This window comes from Seriola aureovittata, chromosome 11, assembly GCF_021018895.1.
Source record: "Seriola aureovittata isolate HTS-2021-v1 ecotype China chromosome 11, ASM2101889v1, whole genome shotgun sequence".
NCBI classification, from domain to species: domain Eukaryota; kingdom Metazoa; phylum Chordata; class Actinopteri; order Carangiformes; family Carangidae; genus Seriola; species Seriola aureovittata.
Window position 1 is genome coordinate 14101022 of NC_079374.1, and position 25426 is coordinate 14126447.

The window sequence follows — 25426 nt, forward strand, 5'->3', positions numbered from 1 at the left end:
GTTTACAGATAAGACCCCTGCCCTGAATGTCACCAGCAGCCATCCTGGGGCCTGATTAGATTCGGGGAGGGTGATAAATGTGCCTGAGTCAGAGGGTGCTGTGCCTTTAGGGCAGTGCTTGCCAGGACCCCGAGCCGTCCGGGTGATTCAGCGATCTCCCCTGGGAATGGGGGTGAATTGGGGAAGTGTGCGGGGCGAGGCCAGGCTGAGCCGCTTACGCTGCCACAGGAGATGCCTCAGGGGAGGCGAGGGGGCAGAGGGCTGGTGCCAGGGTCAGAGCTTCCCAACCATGAGCCGGGGCTTCTCCTCACCCTACGCCTGCTCTGCTCTGACCCCTGTTGCTCTTCTATCAATGCCTGCTTTTTCCTCCTCCTGTCAAGACCATTCTCTGACAAAATCTGATCAGACAAAAAAACCCTATTTTCTGCTGAAGTTTATAGAGATAATTAGAAAATTCCTTCTAGAAAGAAATGCTTACATATCATTACCATTTTCACCCTGAGTTCACGCCTCAGATGTGTAACCTCACTTATCACAGAAAATCCACTCAGAAACCTAGATCTCTACATGTAAACCACTCATCAGCTGTTTCTTTTTCCTGGTTGCATCCTGCAGGCTGGAGGTTCCCAGGTGATTTTCACCAATCCTCTGGAGATTGTTAAGATCCGTCTGCAGGTGGCTGGAGAGATCACTACAGGGCCCAGGGTCAGTGCCCTGAGTGTTGTGAGAGACCTGGGCTTCTTTGGCCTCTACAAGGTAGGTCAGCACCTCTGCAGCACCATGACGTCTGCAGCATCAGCCTCTGTCATACAAGGGCAGTGAAAGGCGCTCCAATGTTCCTAAGACATTATATCAACAACATGAGGAGTTTATTTATCGTTCACCTTAGTTTATGTAACAAAGTTGGTGGAAGATGATTTCATAACAAACTGAGGGGAAACAAACCCATTATAGTGAGGTGCAGGCTCACAGGCAGACATAAAAAAAGACAATGGAAAGCCACACACTCATAACTATGATGCGTTTATTTCAACTTGTAAAGATCAGCAAACAACCTTCCTTAGGATAAAAAGAGTAGTCATCTGACTGGAGTTTATGCCACTGAGGATAAGTCTTAACAATTGAAGGCCTAGCACATGTCCACATGATCAAGAATACAAGCATAAGTCAGAAAGAAACATGAAGAAAAAATCATGAAGAAAACATCTTTTTCTCTACATTCAGATTACAGACAGAATTCACATCTACACAAATATCGCTTCAATTCTATATTACAGGCCAAGTAAAGAAGGTGAAATGAATTCTTAATCTTACACAAGTAACTGAGAAAAATAAATCATGATAGAATATCAAAATTGATCAGACAAAATTTACATAATAGAAAACCATAAACAGACGTATAAACATATAAATTGAAAACTATTAAAACATATGATAATGCACCCAAACAATGTAATTTATCCACTTACATGTTAAAATAACAAAAACTGTATCAAAAATGTATTTGTTGCTATTGTCCTCTAAGTATATATTAAAGGCTCTTACAATGAAAATTGTACAGGACAACTCTCCATTAAGGGCTAAGATGAGCCATGTTCTGAGAAGTTTTTCAGACCTTTTCAATATTGATTTATCTCGATTGATTGTTTGGTCTTTATAATAGAGAAAAATGAAAAATCTGAATTTCCTAAATCCTTCAAAGGTCTTCAAACTTAAGATGTCTCATTTTGCATTTTGTAATTTTTTTCTAATGTAAAATTGACATCTACAAAATAACAAACTATTGTAGCTGTCATATACACTAGAACAAGTATAATGGAATAAAAACAATTATTTCCCTTTTTAAATGTGGTGAAACAGAAGAGTAAAGTAACATAAATGAAGACACTGAAGCACAACACAGTACTTGAGTAAATGTACTTTACTTTCCACTACTGTATATTAACATGATTTAATTTTTCCCCCTAACAATGCAGAGATGAAAAACTACTGTATTTGAACAAACAGTTGTAAGTGTACAGAGGCATAATGGACATCAGGATCAGAAATGTGAACATCAAACAGTGCTTTTGCTGACTGTTTGCAATTTTCCAAAACAGTGTTCAACATGCAAGAGGAACTGTGGCCAACAACCAACAGCAAATTAGTGAGGGATTATACTTTGCTACTGCTCCTTTCCAGATCCTTGTGGGTTTACTTACAGCTCGAGTCATGTGTTCATACTCCATATTTTAATGAGTAGCAGACAGTGTGTGGCTTGTTAAAAAAAAAAAATAGCTGACTTCCTCTTGGTAGAAGCAGCCAGCACACTGGGGTTCATGGTGGTAGTCTGAGTGTGTGTGTGAGAGAGATGGATTTCTCTCTGGAGGCTCCAGCTCTGCCTGGGGCTGTTTGGCTCCATCATCAACACTAAAGCCCCCCTGTAGGTTGAACAAGACAACTCCCAGGCCTCAACCACTGCCTCTGCCCATTTAGAAGCCCTGGTATGTTGTATATATTTTTAAAAAAAAATTATCTTTTCTTTTTCTGTCAGGGAGCCAAAGCTTGCTTCCTACGTGACATCCCCTTCTCTGCCATCTACTTCCCTGTTTATGCCCACACCAAGGAGAAGCTGGCAGATGAGGATGGAAGGCTGGGGGCACTGCAGCTGCTCACTGCTGGAGCTATCGCAGGTAACCAACATCTGGAACGCTCAGGGTCTCTGGACATCCAAACAGCAACATGTTGTGTTTTTATTGAGCCATCTGTTACATTATCTGCTCCAACAAATACATTTTGGTTTCCTGAGTTTGTCGTGTCTCCATCCACTGAACCTCACAATAGCCTGCCTGTATATATATTGCTTTTGTCATATCAAACTATACAGCTCTACCCATTTCAAGGCCTGCATGATGGGATGAGATGTCAGAATGTGACACCATCTGTGCATAGTGAAAGTGCTTCATTATGTCTGTTGTGAAATGTCTCCTAAGGTGTACCAGCGGCTTCGCTGGTGACCCCTGCTGATGTCATCAAGACCAGGCTCCAGGTGGCGGCCCGAGCAGGCCAGACGACATACAGTGGAGTCATCGACTGCTTCAGGAAGATCCTCAAGGAGGAAGGTTTCAGGGCATTTTGGAAGGGCGCAGGAGGTAAATGCACACACACTCATGGTCCTGATAGTCATGAGTGGTTTCATGACTGGGAAATGAGGCTCGCTGTGGTGGCTGTAATTGTCTAGAAACCACTAGAGAAATATTAAATCCCACATTGTAATTTTCAAACCATCTTCCATTAGCTCGCGTCTGCAGATCCTCGCCGCAGTTCGGTGTAACCCTGGTGACCTATGAACTGCTGCAAAGATGGTTCTATGTTGACTTTGGAGGACAGTAAGTACTTTAACCCTATTTTCAACTAGAATGAACCACTCATTAATACCATGAAGTGGGTCTAGCCCTAACCTGACTCTCTCCTCAGCCGTCCTACTGGCTCCCAGCCCACTCCCAAACCCACCGTCAGGGACCTTCCCTCTGTGACTGTAGACCACGTGGGCGGCTACCGTCTGGCTGCTGCAACCTTTGCCGGCGTGGAGAGTAAGTTCGGTCTTCACCTGCCCAAGTTCAAGCCTTCTGGAGAGGTGACAATCAGACCAGCGGAGTCCAAATCAGAGCCACAGGCCTCATAAAACGTCAGTTGTCAAGACTTGAGGGCTGCATGCTCCAGTCATTATGTTTCCTCCATAATGGTTTTATTGAACCATGTTTCAATTCAGTGCATTTGAGCGGTTGTCTTACTTTGAATGCTGCATGAGTATGGCTTTGTTTTTTCTTTGCATAGCTTGCACAATTTTATTGTACATATTGTACTTCTCTACAGAGGGACATTATGGCATTACGAAAAGATTGTTACTGGCGGTTTTTCTGGCGTGCAACAGCTTTGGTGTGCATGTGTCAGTTACATTTCAGAAACATGAGGATGTACAGATGTTTTCAAAAGTGTTTATTTTGAAATCATGACCAGGGACTTGGGAAATAATTTAAATGTATTTATTGTATTTTATTGAAATAAATCATTCAAACTGTTTGTTTCTACTGTGTGAAAAGTACATTCTCACATTTGACAGAGCTTTGAGATTCTTCAGGAAACAAACCATCTCTGTCCAGATCCTATTAACATACATGACAGATCTGGAAATCACTGAGCAGTTACAGCATAGAGGATATTCCAACTATCTGAAGTCTGACCAGCTGCACTGATTAAGTGGAAACTGGTGTACTTTAGAACAATATAGAAGTAGAAAGACATTTGGATTTTGGACATTTCGGTATTATACAAACAAGTGATTATTTGTGTCATCAAGTCTAAAGGAAGAGAGATGACAACATGGGCTACAGCTTGAAATGTTTACATTCCCTGGATGTTTAAAGATGTGATTGCTTCAGTTCAACTTTGGTGGAAAAGGAGAACAGCTATGAGTGCTTCTCGTGAATATGTGGACTGGAGCACGTACAATATTTGGCTTGAGATACTTAACTCAAAATTAAGGCTCATGTTAACATGCTGTAAATAAAGACAGGTAAGGATTTTTACAGTCAAAATTAAAATGAAACTTTAAGGCATCTGGTTGACGAAAGGACGATGTTGTTGTGTTAGTGAACATGGCTTCATGTTAGTGTCTGAGGTTGATAGCCCTGTTACTTGTGTTAATCCAAGGAAGACTGGTGACGGTCCAGCTAACTGAGAAGGAAGAGTTGTCCAAATAAGAAAGTGTAAGAAATCAAAAGATGTCCATTTCCCTCCAATCAAAATGGGGCTGATACTAATGAGCACGCCACTGGTCCCTTAAACGTTGTGTCCATGGCGACTAGATCAGGCAGAAAGACGCTGAGCTGCCAGCTCCTCTGCATCATCCCTGTTCTCATTGATCTCTGCCAGTGTGCGGACAAAACGGGTCCATTCGTCGTTTCGTGGAACCGCAATTTGCTGTGGGGAACAACAGAGGCATGACTCAGATTTTAAACAGTCTTCTGAGATCACACGTAAAGTGTAAACATTTGTATTTTTTGTTAAATCCTTAAGATCTTCTTAAAAAATCTCAGTAAGGTGAACTGCCCGTAGTTGTGCAATTAATCACTAAAGGAGAAATTATAGCAGGTACGAGCCTGAATCACATCTGCAACAACACACCTAAGTGACAGAACAGATCAATCAGAAAATGAGTGGTAAAAAGCAGAGTCATGCCTACTCACCTCTCCCACATCATACACAAGAACTCGTCCATCAGAGTCTCCCACAGCGATTTCTCTGCCAGAATGAGCCCATCTGACCCTGTTGAGGGCTGGGTTACCCTCTACTGTGACGCTGGCAGTGGGGACCTAAAACAATAACACGGTAGAGAAACAATCAGAGGAATGGGAACATGCTCTGCTACCTCTTAAGTGCATCATCTGTAATTAAGATTTGAGTGTGCCTCTCTTACTAGATACACAAAATTCTTGTTTCCTTTTAAGGGGTCACAGAAAACGTGCATGCTTTTAAGTAGACTACATCACCTCAGTGTCATTGTTGAGGTTCCACAGGTCCAGATGTCCAACTCCATCCACACAAGCAAACAGAGCAGGGTGAGTCGGAGACCACATGACATCATACACGTAATCCGAGTTATCTTCAAATGAGTACAGGGGCTTGTTGTTCTGCAGATTAAAAGAGACATTATTTTAATCATTGTATTTAAAAAGAATTCAGTTGTTGCTGCACAGGTACCACCATGTGTTATATAAACATGCTCAAATGTGCTAAATGAATACAAAATTTGATGTTGTTTATTTTGTATTTTTAACAACACTGTTTCGTCATTCCTGTCAACGTTCCTTTGCTTTAGACACATTAGTCATGAGGCTCTAAGGTTGGTCAGTTAATGGATCCACCACTTTGGTCCAGAGTGTCTCAAAAATATTTAATGGATTGGCAAATAATTCCTGTTGCACACTGGACGTATTGTATATTTGTCAGATATTTAGCTTCATGACTAAATACAAGCAAAACTAGTGGCATTCCCATTAGTGGCTGTGTTAGCCATTGCTAAACTAAGATAATAAACATGGTTTTAACACTGCTGAACGTTTGCATGTTACCAGCGGCTGTGGTCCACAGCAGAAAGGGAGTGTAAACCTGCTTAAATGGAGTAAAGGCAGCGTGAGGCAGTATGAGCTTGAATATCTATAAGCTAATATTCAAACAGTATATGTGTATGATATACATCCATGATCCATTTCCCTAATTGTGTCCTGATTTCTCTCCTCTCTCTTCGGTTTAAGGTGCAAGGAAACGATGGATAAGTGGTCAGCACTCTTTAATCTGTTATCTAGTAATATTAGTAGTAGTGGTATTGCATAAACCAATGTCATGTACTGTTCATACAATCAGGGCATAATTACCACTGATAACACTTAAGTATGGTTACCTTGAAACCATCATTTTTTTTTTTTTTTTTTTTTACAACTGCGAAGGATAAAAACAAACTTTGAACCTGAACTTTTATCTGTGTTTCAAGTTGGTCTCATAGAGTTGCTCACATTATTTAGCCTTGTAAAATTAGAGACATTACTTTTGGGTAAACAGGATTCATTACAGTAACTCTTTTGGTTGTCAGGACTCCTGACTCACAGTTTAATTGATATACTTTTAACTGAAGTATATGACAGGCAAATAAACAAAACCATTATTGTCCTGAACTCTTTGCTACACACAGAGGGCTCTTTTCAACCAGACAAAATTAACTTTGCTCAAATCTCATTGTGCCTTAGATCTTGCTCGTACCTTGGTGCTCCACAGCTTAACAGTCCAGTCGAAAGAGGAGGTAACAAAAAGGTGGGAGAAGTCCAGGGGCCCTGCAGCTGTGTGGCAGTTGATCCCTGTGATGGGCCCGTGATGGCCCTCAAACATCTCACTAATGCCCGCTTTGCTGTGGAGCACACAGATGAAGGGGGGAGTAAGAGCAAACGTACTGACAGATTACAATGAGCATGACAAATTTCATTTTTAAAAGCAGCAGATGTTGAGTAATGACCTTCAGTTGTAATGATGTTTGAATATGCATTTATGTACATGGCATGAAGGAAACACAATGAAAATTCAAAAGATTAACAGTTTGTACTTGTGCTTTTTAATCATCTGGCCATTACATTAAGCATGAAAGAAAGCAACAGGCACTGACGGACCTCTGCTGGATATATTCACATTAATCATTTACTTATATCATGTGATTACCAGCAGGGTGGCAAAAGAGCCTGCAACCCCTCAACCACATGTTGCAGAGCTGTTACCAACTGAGGCTCTGATAATTAACGAAGAGAGGTAAATACTCAGCATGAGTGATGCTTATGCATTATTAACTGCGATGAGAGTATCATACCATTGTAAATGAGGTGGAAAATTATTCCCCCAATTACAGAGGTGATTCTGCTGTGCGAAACCTAGCAGCTATCCCCTCTCTGTGGTCTCTGGGCATACTGCAGGACATTTAGTATGGAGCTAACACGCTACTCAGTGGCAGCTCTGATTTAAGCCACATTTCACTGCTGAGGACTATCCACTGTGAGAGGAGCTCCAGTCTCTTAAATGAGAACATTGTGGGATGAACTGCAGTTTTAATTCTCCCCGGGACGACCGACTGTAAACAAACTCTCTCACCCAGAGACACATACTCGAAAGAAAAAAAAAAAAAAAAAAAAAGGACAGGGAAAAAATGATTTGTTTCTCCTGCATGTGTGCCCTGTTTATGTTGAACGACCTTTACAAACACAACTGACAAGTGGAAAAGAAAAACAGGATGACTGGGCAGGAGTGAAACCTCAAACAGCAGGAGATCAAGTGTTGGATTTGCATTGCACGGGGAAGTGAGTGGGCTATATTTATTTGACACATGGTCCTAGGTGGGCCTAACAAGACGCCTTAGTTTCCTGGCGGTCTTCGGGAGGGACACTGGGGACCGCGGTTGCTTATGAACGCACCTTCCATGACGACACGACATGTAGACAGAGCCGTCCTCGCTGCCCACCACGAAATTGTTGACATCTCCGAGAGGGAAAGACATGGAGGTGACAGCTACAGCTTTGGACTGCTTGAACACCAGCTCCATGCTGTCCTGTGGAGGGGAGGGAACATGGAACAACATCCATAACAAGCTCCCTGCTCAGGCTTTATGTTAACACACACTCTGCCAAGCACAACCTATAAAAATCACTTGACAGTTTATTAATGCATAATCTAAATTCAACTAGCACTTTATAAAAAATTGACGTCTGACATCAAGGTCTTGGCAGCACGGATGAAATGACACAGCTAGCAAAGTTAATTTCCTTGAAAGTGAAAAATGAGTTGTAGAAGAAATGAGGGTAAAGCCGGGGGAAATACCAAACTGGAATGCTAAAACGAAGGAGTTCAGCCAAAATGTTTGACATTTAGCATGAACGGGAAGGGACAGGAAGTGTGTGGAATGTGAAAGTGAAGAGACAGAAAGTACACAAAATGTAAAAACTAAGCTCCGCTCTTTAAAACGGGACGAATAATTAACATAGCAATTAAACTTTATGGTGAAATCTTTAATCCTAAGTCGTTTATGTCATTCAGAAATACTCCTCTGACCAACCATGAATAAAAAACACCCACACACAAACAGTAAACATGTTACCTGTGGCTGTGAAAGCATGTCCAGACTCCAGGAGCACATCTTTCCATCAGTGGAGATGCTAATCAAGTTGTGGGCGTTCTGGGTGCCAACCACATTCACACAGTAAACTGGGTGCTGCAAAGAGAAGGGGGGAGAAATTTTATTTTTCTGCTGCATTTAAATTAAGTGTGATTCCACTGTCAGTTGTTTACTGTACCGTATGCGCTGCTGCAGACAGGGGTGTCCTCTGCACCGGGGTTCTCTTGTTGCTCCTGTTGTCCCACAGTACGATCTGCCCTGAATATGTGCCCCCCACCACAACGTTAGGGTGGAACTTGGCAAACGCAGCCGACATAACAGCAGACTGTCAGAAAGAAGAAAAAGTGGAGAAAGGAATAGGCAATATTTATTTTCTCTGGTAATGAAAAAGTATATATTTGCAGTGACACAGCCTGGTGACAAGTCTCGAGTCATGTGCCGTCACACCAGGTCCAATCAAACAAAATGTATCTATGCCCATGTTACACATGTCCACCTTCAAGAACAAAGCTCAATCCTGTGTGACAGAGCTGGTCAGTATGGCTTAAAAAAATCTCTCAGTCTTTTAAATTCTTTTGACATTATACAAAGTTCATCATGATATTCATGTATTTTGTGTAAAAAAAAAACAAAAAAAAAACATCATGGCCACTTTTACATGGTGAAGAGGGAGCGGCGCCGTAAGGCAAAGCTATCAGTTTATCAGTTGATGACCTTCACCTATGGTCATGAACTCTGGGTAGTGACTGAAAGAATGAGATTGTGGTTGCAAGCGGATGAAATGAATTTCCTCTGCAGGCTGGCTGGGCAGGTTAAGGAGCTCTGACTGTCTGAGGGATTTTGGAGTAGAGCCGCTGCTCCTTCACGTCAGAAGGAGCCAGCTGTGGTGGTTTGGGCATCTGATTAGGAAGCCTCCTGGGCACCCCAGGGCAGACCCAGAACACACTGGAGAGATTATACATCTCATCTGGTCTGAGAACGCTGCAGGATCCCTCAGGAGGAGCTGGAAAACGTTGCTGGGGAGAGGGATGTCTGGGCTGCCTTGGTTAACTTGTTCCCACTACAATGGATGGATGGATGATCATTTTGGAGAGTTAAAAAGAAACCAGATCCAAATGTCTTAGTTGAAAGGCAGTATTGCAAAGCCCAGTGATATATGCTCTAAATAGTTTTGAACCTATTTTGAGCGTCATTTCACTGTTGACTTAAGCCGTTTTTTAAATGTCTTTTCAGCGGTCACTTTGTAGTTATTCTTCAATTTACAGTTTTGAAAATCTATAATGAATATGAATTTTTATATAGTAAATTAAATTCCCCCAAAATAGTGTTTTGTTTTGTTATTTTTCTGGCCCTTTTTTGCCTTCATTTTGACAGCCGCACTGAGAGAGACAGAAAAGTCAGCGAGAGAGAGAGCGAGGGGATGACATGCAGCAAAGGGCCACGGGTCGGATCTGAGCCGGGGCCGCTGCGGTCAGGACCAAGCCCCCGCCCCCCCCATGTGGCACGCACTCCACCAGGTGAGCCACTGTGGCGCCCCCAAAAACAGTTAATTAGTTTCAAGACCAGATGCTGCTTACACATGAATGCATCAGTGATAATAATCCAATATTCTAAGACAAGAAAGGCACTCAGAGCGTAAATCTCCACCAAGGCCAACGTCAAACAACTTACACCACACTTGGGAGAAAAAAATTCAAAATCATAGTTAATGATCTGGATCTGTCCCAAAAATCAATGAGCTCTTCCCTGGTCCACGACCCATCCTTCTACCAAGTTCAGTACAAATCAGTTCAGTACTTTTTGTGTTATCCTGCTGACAAACAAACAAACATGGGTAAAAACATAACCTCCTTGGCAGAGGTAATAATAACTCTATTTTCCACTGATGTAATTGACCACAAGGCAGAACTGTATTAAATCACTGACTGGCAAACTGGCTGCAAAATACTGCAAAGCTTTATATCAGCAACACTTGAAATCTTTAAAGTTGCCAGTAATCAAAATATGGAAAACATCAAGTTGAATCTGTTGTTCTCCTGCTTCATCTCAAAAGTTAAAGAACTGTTCATGTGTGCATCTGTGCATGTTTGCTCTTTTCCAAATCAACAGGTCAACAGGATTCATTATTAATTTTTGGATTATGACTTGATTCATGAATTTTATTACTGGTTTTCATGTGCCTACATGGCCTCTCTGCTCTACCTACCACAATCTTAACTCAATATTTTATCTTAAGGGATTTCTTTTTTTAAACAGAAATTGTGAAACCTTGTGGAGGAAACTTTCATTTCGACCCGACTTGGAGGCACAAAGAAAATTACCTTCACACTTCTGTTCAGTTTTATTCATCTGAGCAGTACGCCTGCATCTACATCCGCTCTGGAGGCAACAACATGTGGTTCTACTCAGCTTGTCTTGCTGAAGGAGCCTCAGGGTAGGCATTATAATAAGCCTGGGCAGAATGGAGGAGCTCTGCTGCTCTCCCTGCTAGCTCGTCTGAACACAGGGCCCTTGTTTAGATGCACATGATAACTAGCCCTGCCCCACACACTTAATCCTGCTGCAGTGCTCGGATTCCATTCAACTCCTGCACCACAGGTCTTCTCCGGCGCCTCATGAACATGTGTTTGTGGATAGATGTGGTGAAGGTGGATGCCAGCACGGTGAACTCACAATGTGGATGAAGGCAGGAGGGGTGAGGGGTGGGGGGGCTTAGGAGGGAGGAGAGAGGGTGAGCAAACAGGGGTTGGTTGGTGGTGCTCCACGTGTGTCATGGAAGAAGCCACCCGTGAGGACGAGGGGAGGAGCGGGAGGAAGAAGCAGAGAAGCGTTGCTTTAGGTACCTGACAATGGAAGACGTACTCCGGTGTTGCCTTCTTGTACTTCATGTTCCAGACTAACGCTACCCCATCTGGCTCGTGAGGAGCGTCCTCGTTGTTGTTGTATGAGGCAACCAGGAGTTCAGGATACTGGTGACAGAAGAAAAAAGAAAAAAGAAAGAAAAATCAGCCCAAATGAATGTCAGGGGGAGGCAGACATGCCCCCCAGGCTCCATGTGGACAAGCCTCGTTTGCTGCTGAATGCCTTAAAGACTGAGTAAATCTTTCCTCAGATTTATGGCTTGTTTAAGTCGCCCAACCCCCTAAAAACTTTGGTAAATTATGTTTTTATTTCCTTTAATAATTTTAACCAAAACTTACACTCCTGAAAGCGCTCAGGAGAACACCACAGTACACTAAAACACAGCAGCTCTTTGAGAATCTTTTCAAATTTAAGCCGACTGAAGTGCAGAGAATGAATACAGAAAGACTATCAGGATGTAATCAAATCATTACCCTCTGCTATTTCTAATGCTTGATCTGAGATTTACAGTCTGAATACATAATTTCAAATAACCAGGGTTTGGATATCGCTCTGAGCAAGTGAATACTGTGAACAAAGGGCTGGTGTTCAATCACTGTCAAAAGTCATTGCAGAATGATGCATTAAATGACCTTGGACACTAGAGGAAACAAATCATTATGGCCTCTAACTAAGTGACAATTTGTGTGGGACATAACTTACTTTTTTCCCTAAGGGACTTGTGGCTAAAAGTAAATGCTGTCAAACTCAAGCTATGTAATCATAAAGCATTATGGCTGCACAAGTCTAAGTTGTTTTAACAGCCATTTAGCAACTACTTCCATTTTAGCACAAAAAAACAATAAATTCATTGTTAAAATTGACATATTTTTTCTTAAAAGTGTCTTGTGTTTAATTATGAAAGAGCGGTAAAAAGAAAATTACCTGGGGGGACCAGTCGAGGCAGGTGACGACACGATGTTTGGACCAACGCTCATCCATGAACTGCCTGTTGAGGGAGAGCTTTGCTCCAGCCTGGATTTCACTGGGGAAAAACAAAGCACCGCAAATCAATAAAAACACTTCTTCAAAAACCAATTACAAGTTCTTTAACAACACTAGCTGTCCAATTATTACCCCTCCTTCTCCTCCAGGTCACGGCCACTGTAGTCAAAGAAGAGGTCCACATGCTCTGATAGAGCCCGCTCAATAATGCGAGTGCTGTGGTCAAAGAAATTCACAAACTCCTCTGAGTGCAGGATCTGGAGTTTTTCCTCCTCTGTTAGCTCATGGGGGGGTGCTATACAGAGAAAAAAAAAAAAAACACACAGTGAGATGTAGTGAAGATTTCTGCTGCTCACGGCCGTTATGATATGTGATTCACTGCTTTACAGGAACAGAAACCTCTTTGTACTGTGAATCAACTATTATATGTGAAATTGTAAAATTCCTACAAGAAGTGAAGGGGCACAATTTCAGCCGAGTATGTCAATTATAAATGGTCACTGGTGGTGAAGTACCTTCTTCCTCCTCATTCTGGTCCGGTTTCTCAGTCGGAGTCTCGGCTACTGGTTGAGGAGGAGCAATTTCTTCCTCTTCTTCTTCCTCTGTGGATCAAAAAGTGAACCCTGTTAAACACTGGAAAATACACTGAGCTATGTTGTATAAACTAAATCTCTCAATCAACATATTATTGTGTAAATCATTTGGTTTATGATATCTGTGTTGTCACATCCCCAGACATAAGCAGAGATTAAAACCAAATTCAAAATAACAACTTCCGCCAAACAGATGATCATGCCTCCATACAGACATTTCATACATTTTTTGGTCACTACATCTTCCATCTCTATTATTTTCTTCTTTCAATAAAAGCTTCACCCAGTGATTATGGGCATGGCAATAGACGGATTTTGTATCTCTGCCTTGCATTTGTTTGGTTTGTCAGCACAATGTCGCCTTTCAAAAAGAACCTGCTGCTCTAAAGCAGGGAAGTTTGTCATTTGTGTTAAAGGGACACAGCTCAGCGGGTGTCTTGTTGTCATAGGGACCCCTGTCTTTCCCAACTGTTAATGAGACTCAAACCATTCAATAGAGAGTTGAGTTGTCAGTGTAGCTGTTTCCTCTGTGTCCCAGTAGCAGGTTGCCCCCTTCTAGGCCACGGGGCAGCGGGGCAGAGGGTGTGGAGCAGCTGCCCGGGCCCGTCCTATTGGTCTGGCCAGATGACGGCATGGTGCAAAAGCAGATGGTGATGCTGGGATTGTCTTGTGCTCTTCAGAGGTGGCATGGGGATGGCACAGAGGTTTTCCGCCTGATTGCCCCGAGACAAGCTTCTCCCTGAACGGCAAGCCTATGCAATTACCATCCTAGCAGGAGGTCCTGCAACTCCTATTCAACCTCAGAGAATGTACAACAAAATACAGGCCAGACCAGCTGGCAAACTGCACACCGGTTCTACCTCAAAGGAGATGAACATGCTTTTTCAAAACACATCTCTTAGAGACAGTATATAGCTTATGCTTTCAATGTAAAAAATAGTAGCAAAAGCAGGACAAAACAGATTCATGAGGAGAGGGGGAAATACTCGTCTGGTTCCTGTAGGCATTTATCTTGATATGAACCTTATAGTTAATCTAGGATGACAGCACCACATGCCAGAATTTCCTTCCTACTGAGATAATCTAAATGATAATGTCATCTGTCACTTTGTCCATAAAGTGATTTATCCCCTTTCTCAGATGGAGGTTTGGGGAAGAAGGTTATTGGGTGCACTGATGAGTTTACAGAACTGGGTTGATGACACAAGCCATTTCAATGTACGGCCATACTCTGCAACCAACAGAGGAAGGTTAAAATCTTTCCTTTCAAGGGCCTCAATCAGGCTTAAAGGAAAACAGTAATCACTGTCTTTCAGCTAGTCCCGGCCGTGCTCGTCAGCCCTTTCCGTGGTGAGGCAGCCAGAGCAATCAACCTGCCAGGCATTAGGAGCGGATAGACAATCTGAAAATAAAGGGTATAATGCACCTGCCAGCCAAAATGGCCATTTGGAGAAAAGCTAGTGATCCTGGTGACCCCGCTGGGGATGTGTAGGGGGGCAGTAGCGCCTAGCGAGGGTGGGTGATGGAGGAAAAAGAGACAGGGGAGGGGAGGGGGGTGGGGTGGGGGGGGGTTGCATTTAACAGAATTCACCCGAATCACCGATGTCCCATACACTGACACCTCCTCTCAAAGCAGGCCCAATTATGGCTTTTGTACCACTTAAGAAATAAAAGCTTTTCTAGGGGGGAGCCGGTCAGGAGGGGGGAGGGGAGAGTAATCACAGGTCTTAGTCAATGGACAATATATTAATGCAAACCCAGCATGCGGCCAGTGATGTACAACTATAAAACTAAATGACCTTTGCTCTCCGCTGCAGGTGTGTTCCACTTTCTATATGTCCTGATAGACCACGGGTCTGACTTCGGCATGTGCATCAGGGTTTTTCTCTGCCATATAAAAGGCCAATGAAACCACACAAGACGAAACTCTAGCAGCTTAAACACACAACAACACAAACACGTGCTCTGTCATTCTTTGTTTCCTAAAATAGAGTACTTCTAGCACACGTTTTAAAAATTGTGTGACTTGTACAATGCCAGCATCTGCAGTTGGAACAAATTTAAAACTGCTGCAAGGCAAGTAAAAGCAAAGACATTAGCAGTCAGATTTTGTCCATATGATAACATTGTTCAGTCATCCGTCAAACAGGAGTCTATTGTTTTCAGCTTGTCCACCAGTGGTTACACACATCTCTAATGACACTGAGGTCTAAAGATCACAAACGTGCCAATGGTAAGCAGAAATCCAAAACCAGGACTCTCAGACACCATACAAACTCGTACTCATCCTCCGGTTAAATGGAAGTGAAAACAAAAGCCAGGTTATAAACTGAAACAATACACTGAGGGGAAAAACAGAGATATATAAAAACTTTCCGTTCACAATTATTAGCTGCGGTATGACAGTGGGATACAATAGATATTTCACAGTACTAATCATCAAGTGCATAAAAGCTGACCACAATTACAAGTGGCACTTGAAACAAGAAGGCCATTAAGGGCTTTTGTGATTAAAAGTTTTAACCTGCTTCTGAATTCAGAGTGATTAAAACAATCACATTCAATTAAATATTAGATTTACTAAACTGCTCCACATACTTATTTCTAACAAGCCTTTTTAAACAGCGTACCAGACCAACCACTCCACACACACACCCCTCAGCTCCCCTCAACCTCCAACAATATCTTACTCCATAATTACAGCCTCTTGTTGAAGAGTGCATACTGATGCTGCATATTACCTACTAGTGTAGTTGGAGTACTGTAGCGGCACCACAGACATTTACCGGTCTGATGGCTTATATCAATGAATTTTCAAAAACTACATACAGATTAAAAAAAAAATGTATCTATGTTATCTAAAGGTCACAAACTTAAGATATAGGCAAATAAATATCAATGCAGAAGTCATCTTCATACAGTCATAGCCATCTGAGATGAGATTTCAGGGCACTCTAGGCCAACAATGATAGTCCTCCACGTCTTTGGTTGTAGAATGACGCGCTACTGTCGCCATTACCAACAACCAAATAATATAAAAATGAAGATGCATTCTCCTTGACTGTTCAGGGGGTCTTTCTTTGGGGTCGATAGGGCAGGTGATGTTAAAAAAAATCTTAAATCTTACACTCCTGTCTCTGAGGTGTCTTGCAGACACTGTGGGAACCCTCGGTTTGCAGCGGCCGGGGCACGGCCGCCGCTCCCTCTAATGCCACCGCCTGCTGACCTTGAGAGTGCTGCGCCGTTGCCTCCTTTTGACAACATGATAAATCGCTCAATCACAGAACAGGCCCGACGCCACCCAACACATCAAAAATGCGCCGAGGGGAGCAAGCTGGGAAGGGGATGCCGTCTCATCGAGTGCCAGAAGTGATGGTGTGAAAATGCACAATGTCACTGAGTGTGTTTTGTTATGTGCCTGTTCGGTGAAGGGAGAAGACAGGGAAGCGAGGGAGTTGATGAAATGATTACATAGTGGCAGAGAGGGGAAGGGGGCCTCGTGTTGAACAGCTGGCAGAAACCATCGTTGTTTAACACAGTTTTACAATGCCCAGTAGAGTCCAGAGTAAAGAGCGACAAGGAACAGAGAGATGCTCTTCATCCTTCACTAGTTCTGCTCATAGTTTTCCACAAAATCACACAATTTTATCTTACTCACGCTGCATGCCACCTCAGAATTTTCTACACATCACCTGATCGGACAGCAACCAACAATCAGTACACTGTTTAAAATCCTAACCAGGCTTTCAAGGATGCTTAAAAAGATGTGTTAGCTGATGCAAATAAATTGAGAAAACAGCTAAAAAGACAGACTCATTCCACGAACTGTAATTTGAGGTATTGTCAGTTCTGTGACTAGTTCTGATATCTCTTTGAAAGAAATGATAAAATAAGGAAAAAAATCCTGATCAGGATTTCAGTCAGGCGCGTTATTCACCATCTGTCATTACATAAATCGACCCCAAACATGCAGCACACCCACAAATCCTGCATATTTTATAGAACATGTGTTCAGCATGTGGATATTAGTAGTAGCCCAAATATTCTCTTTGTCCAACCACATGAAAGCTTCAGTGCAGCAATTACATACATATCGACATGCTTCAGAGGCAGTAAGCAGTCGTATGCATGGCGCTTCATATCTTCCCCTTCAATCGCATTTCTCCTTCCTGTCACTGGTTTTCTCATCTCGCTCATTAATTATACCAAAGCGGGGTTGGTTGTAGAGCTGCATATGTGGCTCAGGGGAGCAGAGTTTGTCTGAATTTAATCTCTGCTCTGACTTCTTATGTTTCCTGGGCCTCATTTTTCCTTTACTTTCATCTCAGTGCCTGGTCAAATCAAATCTCTTCCACTTGTTGTTCATTTCCGGTACCCGCTTTTACACTCGTACAGCCCACAATAGCCCTGTCAAAGAATGGTGCACTCTTCATGCAGCAAATTACAACATTTGTTAGCAAAGAAGCCATACATTTTAATGGACCACAACTTTTTTTGTAAAGCTCTCGTTACATCGACATATTCAAGCACACAGCTGTACACGTGCACACGCAACTTTTGTTTGTGTTTTCCAAGGTTGTACAACAGTACATTAATTGAGAATCACCTTCTTTTTGCTGGGTCATGGCAGGTGTCTGGGTCTCTTTTGTGTAGGACACAGTTTCACGTGGAGGGAAGTCCACTTGTGTGACTTTGGCCATTCCCAGTTTTGGCGTTCCTCGCCTAAAAGTACAGAACAACTCAGACTTTGCACAACATCACTACAAAACAGTAATTAATTCAACAAGAAAAAAGAAACAGACAAAACAATACTATTACTATAACTTTTTTCATCTGTTTTTGAAACAATTCTCACCTCCTTGCAAGTGGACTCTTTGCTGATCAAAGTAAATAAATGAGCGTTTCATGGAATGGCAAAGACTTCAGATTAGTTTAACAACCAGTGTGAATTCATTAAAAGGTTTTGTCTGACCACTCTTGCATGAACGACTTGACTTTTTTTCCTGGACTGCATTAACTGAATTATGACTTTGAAAAACAAAGTAATCATGCCATAGATTGAGAGAAGGGAAAATGACCAGGAAAGGAGAGAAGAGAGTGTCCAGTACCCCAGCTCAGAATCAGAGTGAAGTTGAAGAGTGGACGGGTCAGAGTCCCAGTGCAGAGTCCTGGTTAGTGTCACAGCAACAAGGCGGCATTAGTGAGAGAAACAGGCAAGCACAAATGAGGAGAGGAAATAAAGTTAGCTTTATGGCACACAACATGCTGATCGGATCCTAGGTCACAAATCTGGTAAACTTGAATGTTATCAAATCGCACTTAAAACTGGATTATTTTTTTTTATTTACAGGTCAAATCAAGCTTGAATCTGTCTACACAACACAATAAAAAGATGAAAGAATGTATCTGCTAAAAATGAATGGACACAGGCCCTCTGAGTGGGATGACACAGGGTGTAATGTGCAGCCTGCAGGGCTGATACAGCCTGAACTGTGTCACTGACAAGGCTCTGAGTGTTGTGTAGACAGAGAGGGAAGGAGAGAGAGAGAACCCTCAGGGAGAAAACATGACCTCCATGTGTGTAGGAAATGGCCATGCTGGTGAGGGAAATGAGTCAACACGTAGGGGGAACAGCTCCCTGGGCCTGATGGGACACTGGGGGAGCTTGGATTTCAGCCCAGGGAAGGGGCTCTAATTAGGGGTTAAGAAGTCCCCCAGGCATCACAGCAGCCTGCTGTTTTATTGTTAATTTAGGATCGTCCTAATTCAATGGCACACAAATTAAATAAACATGCACTCAGTTGGCATAAACTCGTCATCATTCACTGTAATGGTATGAGACTTTGTAAAAAAGTTTTAGCTCAGTTGCTCTTACTATAATCAGACTTTACATATATTCGTTACCTTTATCCGGAGTTTAATGTGATGCAAAGCTTACTAAGCAAAAACAGATCTAAATCTCAGGAAGGCATTTTTAAAATACTTCTTAACTAAATTGCTGTACAACATTTGCATTTTAAGTGGCTTGAGAAGGTGTGTTAAGGACACTGAAAACATTTTCTTGATAGCAAAAGCATAAATGAGCACAAAAAGAGGACAAACAGAGCTGTTTGACGAGATTTAAAATCAGTGAGGTACAATGCATTTAAGGATCTTGGCATTTCTTCGACTCTTGTAAAGTCCTGCACTGAAAGTGGGGAAAATCTTTGTGATACAAACATTTGCTGAGAGGTGTGTGTGTGTGCGTGTGTGTGTGTGTGTGTGCGTGCGCATGTGTGTACCTGGGTCCCACGGCTCCATCAGAGTCCTGGCTCCCTGCCTCACTTGGCGTGCCAGCCGATTTGGCAGTTGGAGACATGGGAGGAGGGACTAAATAGTGAGACAGATAATAATAATCTGTTACAATCCAAAGATGCCGAGCTATCCACAAATGAGTACAAATGCGTTCATTCTGCAGTGGCAGCTTTGTTGTTCCAAATATTGCACAAATGTTATCAAATCTTGGAGGGAGATTTCCTGACAGCTACAATATTATTGAGCCTGTTTTAATATGTGTAAACCTTTGAAATGAGTAGCAAAGCAAGTTGAATACAAAAAACAAACATAAGCTGCAGCGAGATCAATCCACATTGAGAAAGAGCCATTAATAACACAATTACACTGAGTTTGTCATTATTAAATAAATACTTGAATAAATCTAATAAATTGTTAAATATAAAGTCAAACAGAGAGACAAAGAGAGAGAGAAATGCACAAAAATATAAAATTTCATCACTTCTTTTTCAAACTTGTTTGCATTTGTTTGTTTGGTGTGAGGTCTATAGAGAGTTTTTTTATGGATCTCTTCTGCCACCTGCTGTTAGCAACAAGACAGTGCTTCAAAAACCCAGGTCTGCAGAGACTCTATAAAGCAAACTAAATGCAGTTCACTGAATACTGGCATTATTTTACAAATACTTGTTTCTTTTATCAGGTCTTTCACCTGTGTTGTACAGGTTCTTACGGAGATTTTTGTGAAATATGCTAATGTCATGAGTGAGACTGATTTTATTCATGCAAGCTCCTCTGAGAAATGTGCTGTGAAAACTTGCAAGAACATATTGAATACATTTTTTCTGCTCTCTACTTGGTCTCTCTAGTTTTGTCTTCATGACATTTATTCAGCAGCCTATAAAAATGTGAAATGGACAATACACTGAATACAATGTACTTGAGCAGTCTTAATCTGAAATGACTATAAAGACATAGTTATATTTAAACCTTATGAGAATGACCATGGGGTTAAAATGTCAGCTTTCAGCTTCAATGCTTTGGTGTTTGCATTCACACCTGATTGACAGTGTAAAAATTAGTGCCTTTTTAATGTGCTGTATAAATCAATCCATTTACAGCCGGCAGAAAAGTCAAGTCAAGACAAGACAACACATTAAGATATTATTAACCTAAGTTACTACTTAGCACTTAAGTTATTATATTTAATATTTGGTTGTATGTATATCGACCAGTAAAAAACATTCCACTGTTTAGCCATAAAAAAATCTGTATGTTTTATGTAATTTTTTTACTGCTTCGTTTTGCTTTTGGGGACGATTCCTATGCTGTTCACCCGGTATGAAAGTGAACTCAAACCTCAGTCAGAGAAAAAACACTGAAGTAATATATAATGCATGTGAGATATACTGAAAATTAACCATTGCAACTCCTTTTACAAATTAAAAGATATATAAAAGGATATATGAAACAGGATATATGAAAATGCTATTTATGTCTATAAGGTTATAGATTTTAAAACCAAATATCCAAGTAGCTATGTATCAATCAATCAACAGGTAATATAAAACATACCAGCAGGAGCATCTGGGGTTATGCCCATACTCTGTAGCAGGGCCTCAGCGTCACGCCTTTTTTTCTCCAGGTCAGATTCATCCTGGTGAAGTGCAGCATCTTTCAATTGGTCCGCCTAGAAGCATAACAATGCATCATCCATTAATGCAATCTCTAATAATCCACATCACACTGCTATGATCTCCGACAATACAGAACCTCAGGTTATCAACATCTGTACTATACTTTTATCCACCTGTAAAAAATTTTTTATATATACATTTTTTGCCTTATTCATATAGGGACAGTGAGAGAGTGACAGGAAAGTTGGGGAGACAGAGTGGATGATATGCAGCAAAGGGGCTACGGGTCAGACTCGAACCCATGGCTGCTGCGGTAAGGACTGAGCCTAAGTGGTACACGCTCTACCAGTTGAGCCAGTGGGGCACCCATCCACAAATACATTTTAAGGACACGATGAATTTAATGATGAGACAGAGATGATGAATCTCAGATGACTGTCAAAGAGCAGATTATTGTATTGTTTCAATCAACTCATTTCCAATGAGGATATCCGAATGTTATAACAGCGAATAAGAGGCCAACTTAAAAACCACCAAATAAAATAGTTTCTATAGCTAACAGCTTGCTAAAAATGTATTTTGATGACATGAGTTTTCTGATTACTAGAATTCAGCTTGTCCTCAAATTCTGACTGATTAACTGACTAATTTGCATTCATTGCAGTGCCAGAATGTAACCTAACTAGCATCGGAGAATAGAAAATGCAGAGTGAAACAAGACGGAGCTGATCATCAGTAACACTTTGGAGTACAGCGGCAAGAAAAAGTATGTGAACCCTGTTTTCTGCATTGATTGGTGATAAGATGTGATCAGATCTTTATCTAAGTCACAGATGTAGACAAACACAAGCTAATATCACACAAACAATTATAATCTTTTGTGTCTTTATTAAACACAGCCATTAGACTGCTAGTGGAAAAAGTAAGTGAAGCCTTGGATTGAATAACTGCTCAATCCTCCTTTGGCACCAATAACCTCAAACAAGAGCTTCCAGTAGCTGCTGATCAGACATGTACAATGTTCAGGGGGAATTTTGGACCATTGTTTCGACCACTCCAAGAAGTAGATTTTTCTTGTTTGAAGTCATTCTGTAGTAGATTTACTTCGATGTTTGGGGTCATTGTGCATCACCTAGTTTCTCCTGAGCTTCAGCAGGCTAACAACCACCCTGACATTATCCTATAATAAACCTTGATATACTTGGGAATTCATTTTCCCATCAATGATGGTGAGCTGTCAAGGCCCAGAGGCAACAAAACAGCCCCATCATGATGCTCCCTCGACCGTAGTTCACCTTTATATGATGATTTCATGCTGGGAATGATAGAACTGCATGTTCTTCAGTAACAATTCAAGTCACAAGTTCATCAGTCCATAAAACATCTTCCCAGTAGCGTTGTGGAGTGTCATTGTGCTCTTTGGCTGCGGCTTCCATGCAACTTGATTTCTGTATGGCAGACTTATGAAGAGAGATGTTAACCAGCTCCTATGATTCCTTTAAGCCTAGCTGGACACCCACTTCTACAGAGAGCAGGCACACAACTAAATCATCTCCTTTTAGAGACAGTTTCTCTTAATGTGGACTGAACTCTGAGATGACTTTGTAACCCTTTCAGCTTTTTGCAAACCAACAATTCTTGATGGTAAGTCTTCTGAGATATCTTTTTAGTGGGCATGGTTCAGATAAGTAGATGTTTCTTGTGAATATCAAACTCAAAATGTTTACGTGTTTTTATCAAAGTATCTCTAACCCACACCTTCAATCTTGTTTCATTGACTGGGTTTGATAACTCACCCTTACTCTACTCCCCCTCACTTTTATTAATGCCTGTATCCAAGGGGTTTGCATACTTTTTTCCAACCAACACTGTGAATGTTTGAAAACTACTGTCAATATATTTAGACAAGAACAACACAATGATTTGTGTGTTATTAGTTGAAGTAGATTGTCTTTGTTCATAACTGTAACTTGGATGAGGATCTGACCATATTCTAGGACAAATTTATACATAAATGGGGGTAATTTCAAAAGGGTTCACTTATTTTTTCTTTCCACTGTATATAGAAAATCAATTTATGGAAAAAGAAAACACCCACAGGCTGGCCTTTGAACAGGCCTTTGTGTAGACTGTTTCTACCATTTCCAGACCAAATCAGCAGGTTAAAAGGTTTTAAGAAACTGATGGCATTATTTCTGCTAGTGTCTGCACACAAAGTTACTATAGTTTGAGGAATCAAAAGAAGACCAACAGGGCTTATTTTCATATCTTGAGAGGAGACTGTGTGCTATCGGTCATTGTGGCACATTATGGGAAAACAACTTATGGACACTTAATAATTGACCCAGGTGGATAATACATGATGGTACACATGCACTCATTTTAGTCGTATTGTTTTCTTGTTATCACATTACACCAAAGTTGAGCATTTTCATACACTCTACTTACTGTCAATCAACACACAAAAAACAATCACTGAAAAACATTTCCCTTGCTAACTTTGTTTTGACAGTCTAGATCATCAATATGAAATGTACTGTCTACACAACACAGACGTACAGTATATAAATAGCACCAATCTGAAATCCTTGAGACAATCATGATATAGAGTGTCAAACAAAAACAAAAAAAAAAATCAGCAGTTTTGATATTACTTCACATCTCAATATGCAATTTAAATAACTGACCTAGATCTCATTCAAGATGGAAGTACAAACCAGCTATAAATTACTTATTTAAAAACAATGCTGGTAATTCTAAGATCAACATACCAACTTTCTGTGAAGTCTTTCTGAAAGGCCTTGGTACTTGCTGTATATGTCTGTCAACATAACCATAATTTACCAGGTTTCTTAAGCTCTAAACTGCATTTGATACATATGCAAATGGTAGCTATCAGTGATTTCTTTCTGCATCTGGACTACCAAAGTTCAAAAGAATTTCAGTGTAGGGACAGAATTTGCATTTGAATCGAAGAACGGTTTTCACTCACACTGAGCCATTAATGGTTTTGAATGCGTTTATTCTCCATATTCCTTTTTGCCTTCAATATCAGTGTATATTCAAAACATTTACAAAGACTTACACATACCTCTTTCTTTTTGCGCTCCTCCTCCTTCCTTTTCTTTTCCTCTCTGATTTGTGCCAAGCGTTGCTTCTTCCTTTCAAGCTCTGCTTTCAGCTCACTCTTGTCAGACATAATGCCACAGCTGTGAACAAACAACATATTTTTGTTTATCTTCGAGTTATACAAAGAGTGCATTGGAAAATATTGTATTTTAAGCTGAAACCTCTCTAGGTTCTAAGTCTTAAGTGTGTTTGACAAAAGCCGAGCATCAAGTTGCCTCCCTGTATTTATACTCTGCACAGACAAATAAAGGCAGTGCTTTAAAAGCAGTCTTAAAAAAACATCCATCCCCAGACGATGCTCTCCACTTCAGTACCACCTTGCACAGCAACGGAGACGGGTATCTACCCAGATTCACCTTGCAGATGAAACAGTTTAACTAAGCATCCAATGGTGCTTTCCGTCTTCTCTGCAGCTGAATGAGTTAAAGTTAGCTGTGTTAGCTGTTCGGAGACAGACACTTGATTTCTCAGCTACATGCTGTATTAAAACCACTGCCCTGCTGACCAGTCATTGTCAGCCAGCCAACAGAGAGCCCCACCCTACAGTTGGGACGACCGATCACACCGGGTTAGCTTAGCATTGGGTTTGTCTATCCCCTTTCAGTTACTTCACTTTGGTCCTTATCATCTTGTTGTGCACCCTCTCAAACTACAAGTACGGTTCACACTGATACGATGTTTTTATTTTACCAATCGCGCTGGAGCTTCATAGAACAACACGCTATTATCCAATCGGCCTCGGTCGCCGCTAACGTTAGCCTTCCTTGTTATGACTGCCATCCTTGTTGTAAAATATTGAATTAGTAATTCCTAACAATGCGCATAGTTTAATGTAATCTATAGAGTTAAACAGCGTTTCGAGGGAGAACAGAAAACGTAGTTTTCACCATTCAATCCATTACTTATAGCTAGAGATGTAGCATTAGCTTTATTTGTTAGCGGCTAGTTTTCAGCTGCACTGACTGCACTCCGATTAAAACAAGTTGGGCTACAAACACAGCCACAAATACATACAATATGTAATAAATGTGTGGCACTATAGCTAAAGTCACTTTAATGTGCAGATAACTAACCTTAAAGCAGGTTTTCGACCTGACACCAAACACACAGCCAAAACAACTTGCCAACCCAACTACAGAAGCCGGGAAGTGTCAAAAATGGTCATTTAGCTTTTACGTGGCTGTGCTGCTGCCATCTGAGGTCAAGCATGAGGAGTTCTGAGCTTTCAAAAAACTCAAAAGGCTGGTTTAAGCAAAGCCAAG

The 25426-nt window shown here is 41.3% G+C and overlaps 2 protein-coding genes across 4 annotated transcripts in view; one reads left to right on the plus strand and one right to left on the minus strand.

Moving 5' to 3' along the window:
* LOC130178054 (electrogenic aspartate/glutamate antiporter SLC25A12, mitochondrial-like) overlaps window positions 1-4060 on the plus strand; it is a 19194-nt gene extending 15134 nt beyond the window's left edge. Inside the window, exons 14-18 of the mRNA XM_056390147.1 lie at window positions 616-756; window positions 2534-2672; window positions 2973-3131; window positions 3278-3368; window positions 3457-4060. Coding sequence (XP_056246122.1) covers window positions 616-756; window positions 2534-2672; window positions 2973-3131; window positions 3278-3368; window positions 3457-3664 — 738 coding nt within the window. The 3' untranslated portion in view covers window positions 3665-4060. The remainder of the gene's footprint in view (window positions 1-615; window positions 757-2533; window positions 2673-2972; window positions 3132-3277; window positions 3369-3456) is intronic.
* On the minus strand, window positions 4012-25342 carry LOC130178055 (dynein, cytoplasmic 1, intermediate chain 2a). 3 transcript variants are annotated; one of them, XM_056390149.1, is made up of 17 exons: window positions 25238-25342; window positions 24127-24244; window positions 20974-21088; window positions 19410-19497; window positions 18237-18296; window positions 17735-17850; window positions 13051-13137; window positions 12668-12830; window positions 12476-12575; window positions 11533-11658; window positions 8868-9014; window positions 8672-8785; window positions 7992-8125; window positions 6799-6943; window positions 5532-5672; window positions 5229-5354; window positions 4012-4962 (listed from the first exon to the last, which is right to left on the minus strand). In XM_056390149.1, exons 2-17 carry the CDS (start codon window positions 24232-24234, stop codon window positions 4849-4851), a joined length of 1884 nt encoding a protein of 627 aa, XP_056246124.1. In that variant the 5' UTR covers window positions 24235-24244; window positions 25238-25342; the 3' UTR covers window positions 4012-4848. The 3 variants fall into 3 exon arrangements, with proteins under 3 accessions (XP_056246124.1, XP_056246123.1, XP_056246125.1); XM_056390148.1 differs by having other exon boundaries at window positions 18207-18296; XM_056390150.1 differs by lacking the exon at window positions 18237-18296.
* Window positions 25343-25426: the final 84 nt, after the last annotated feature.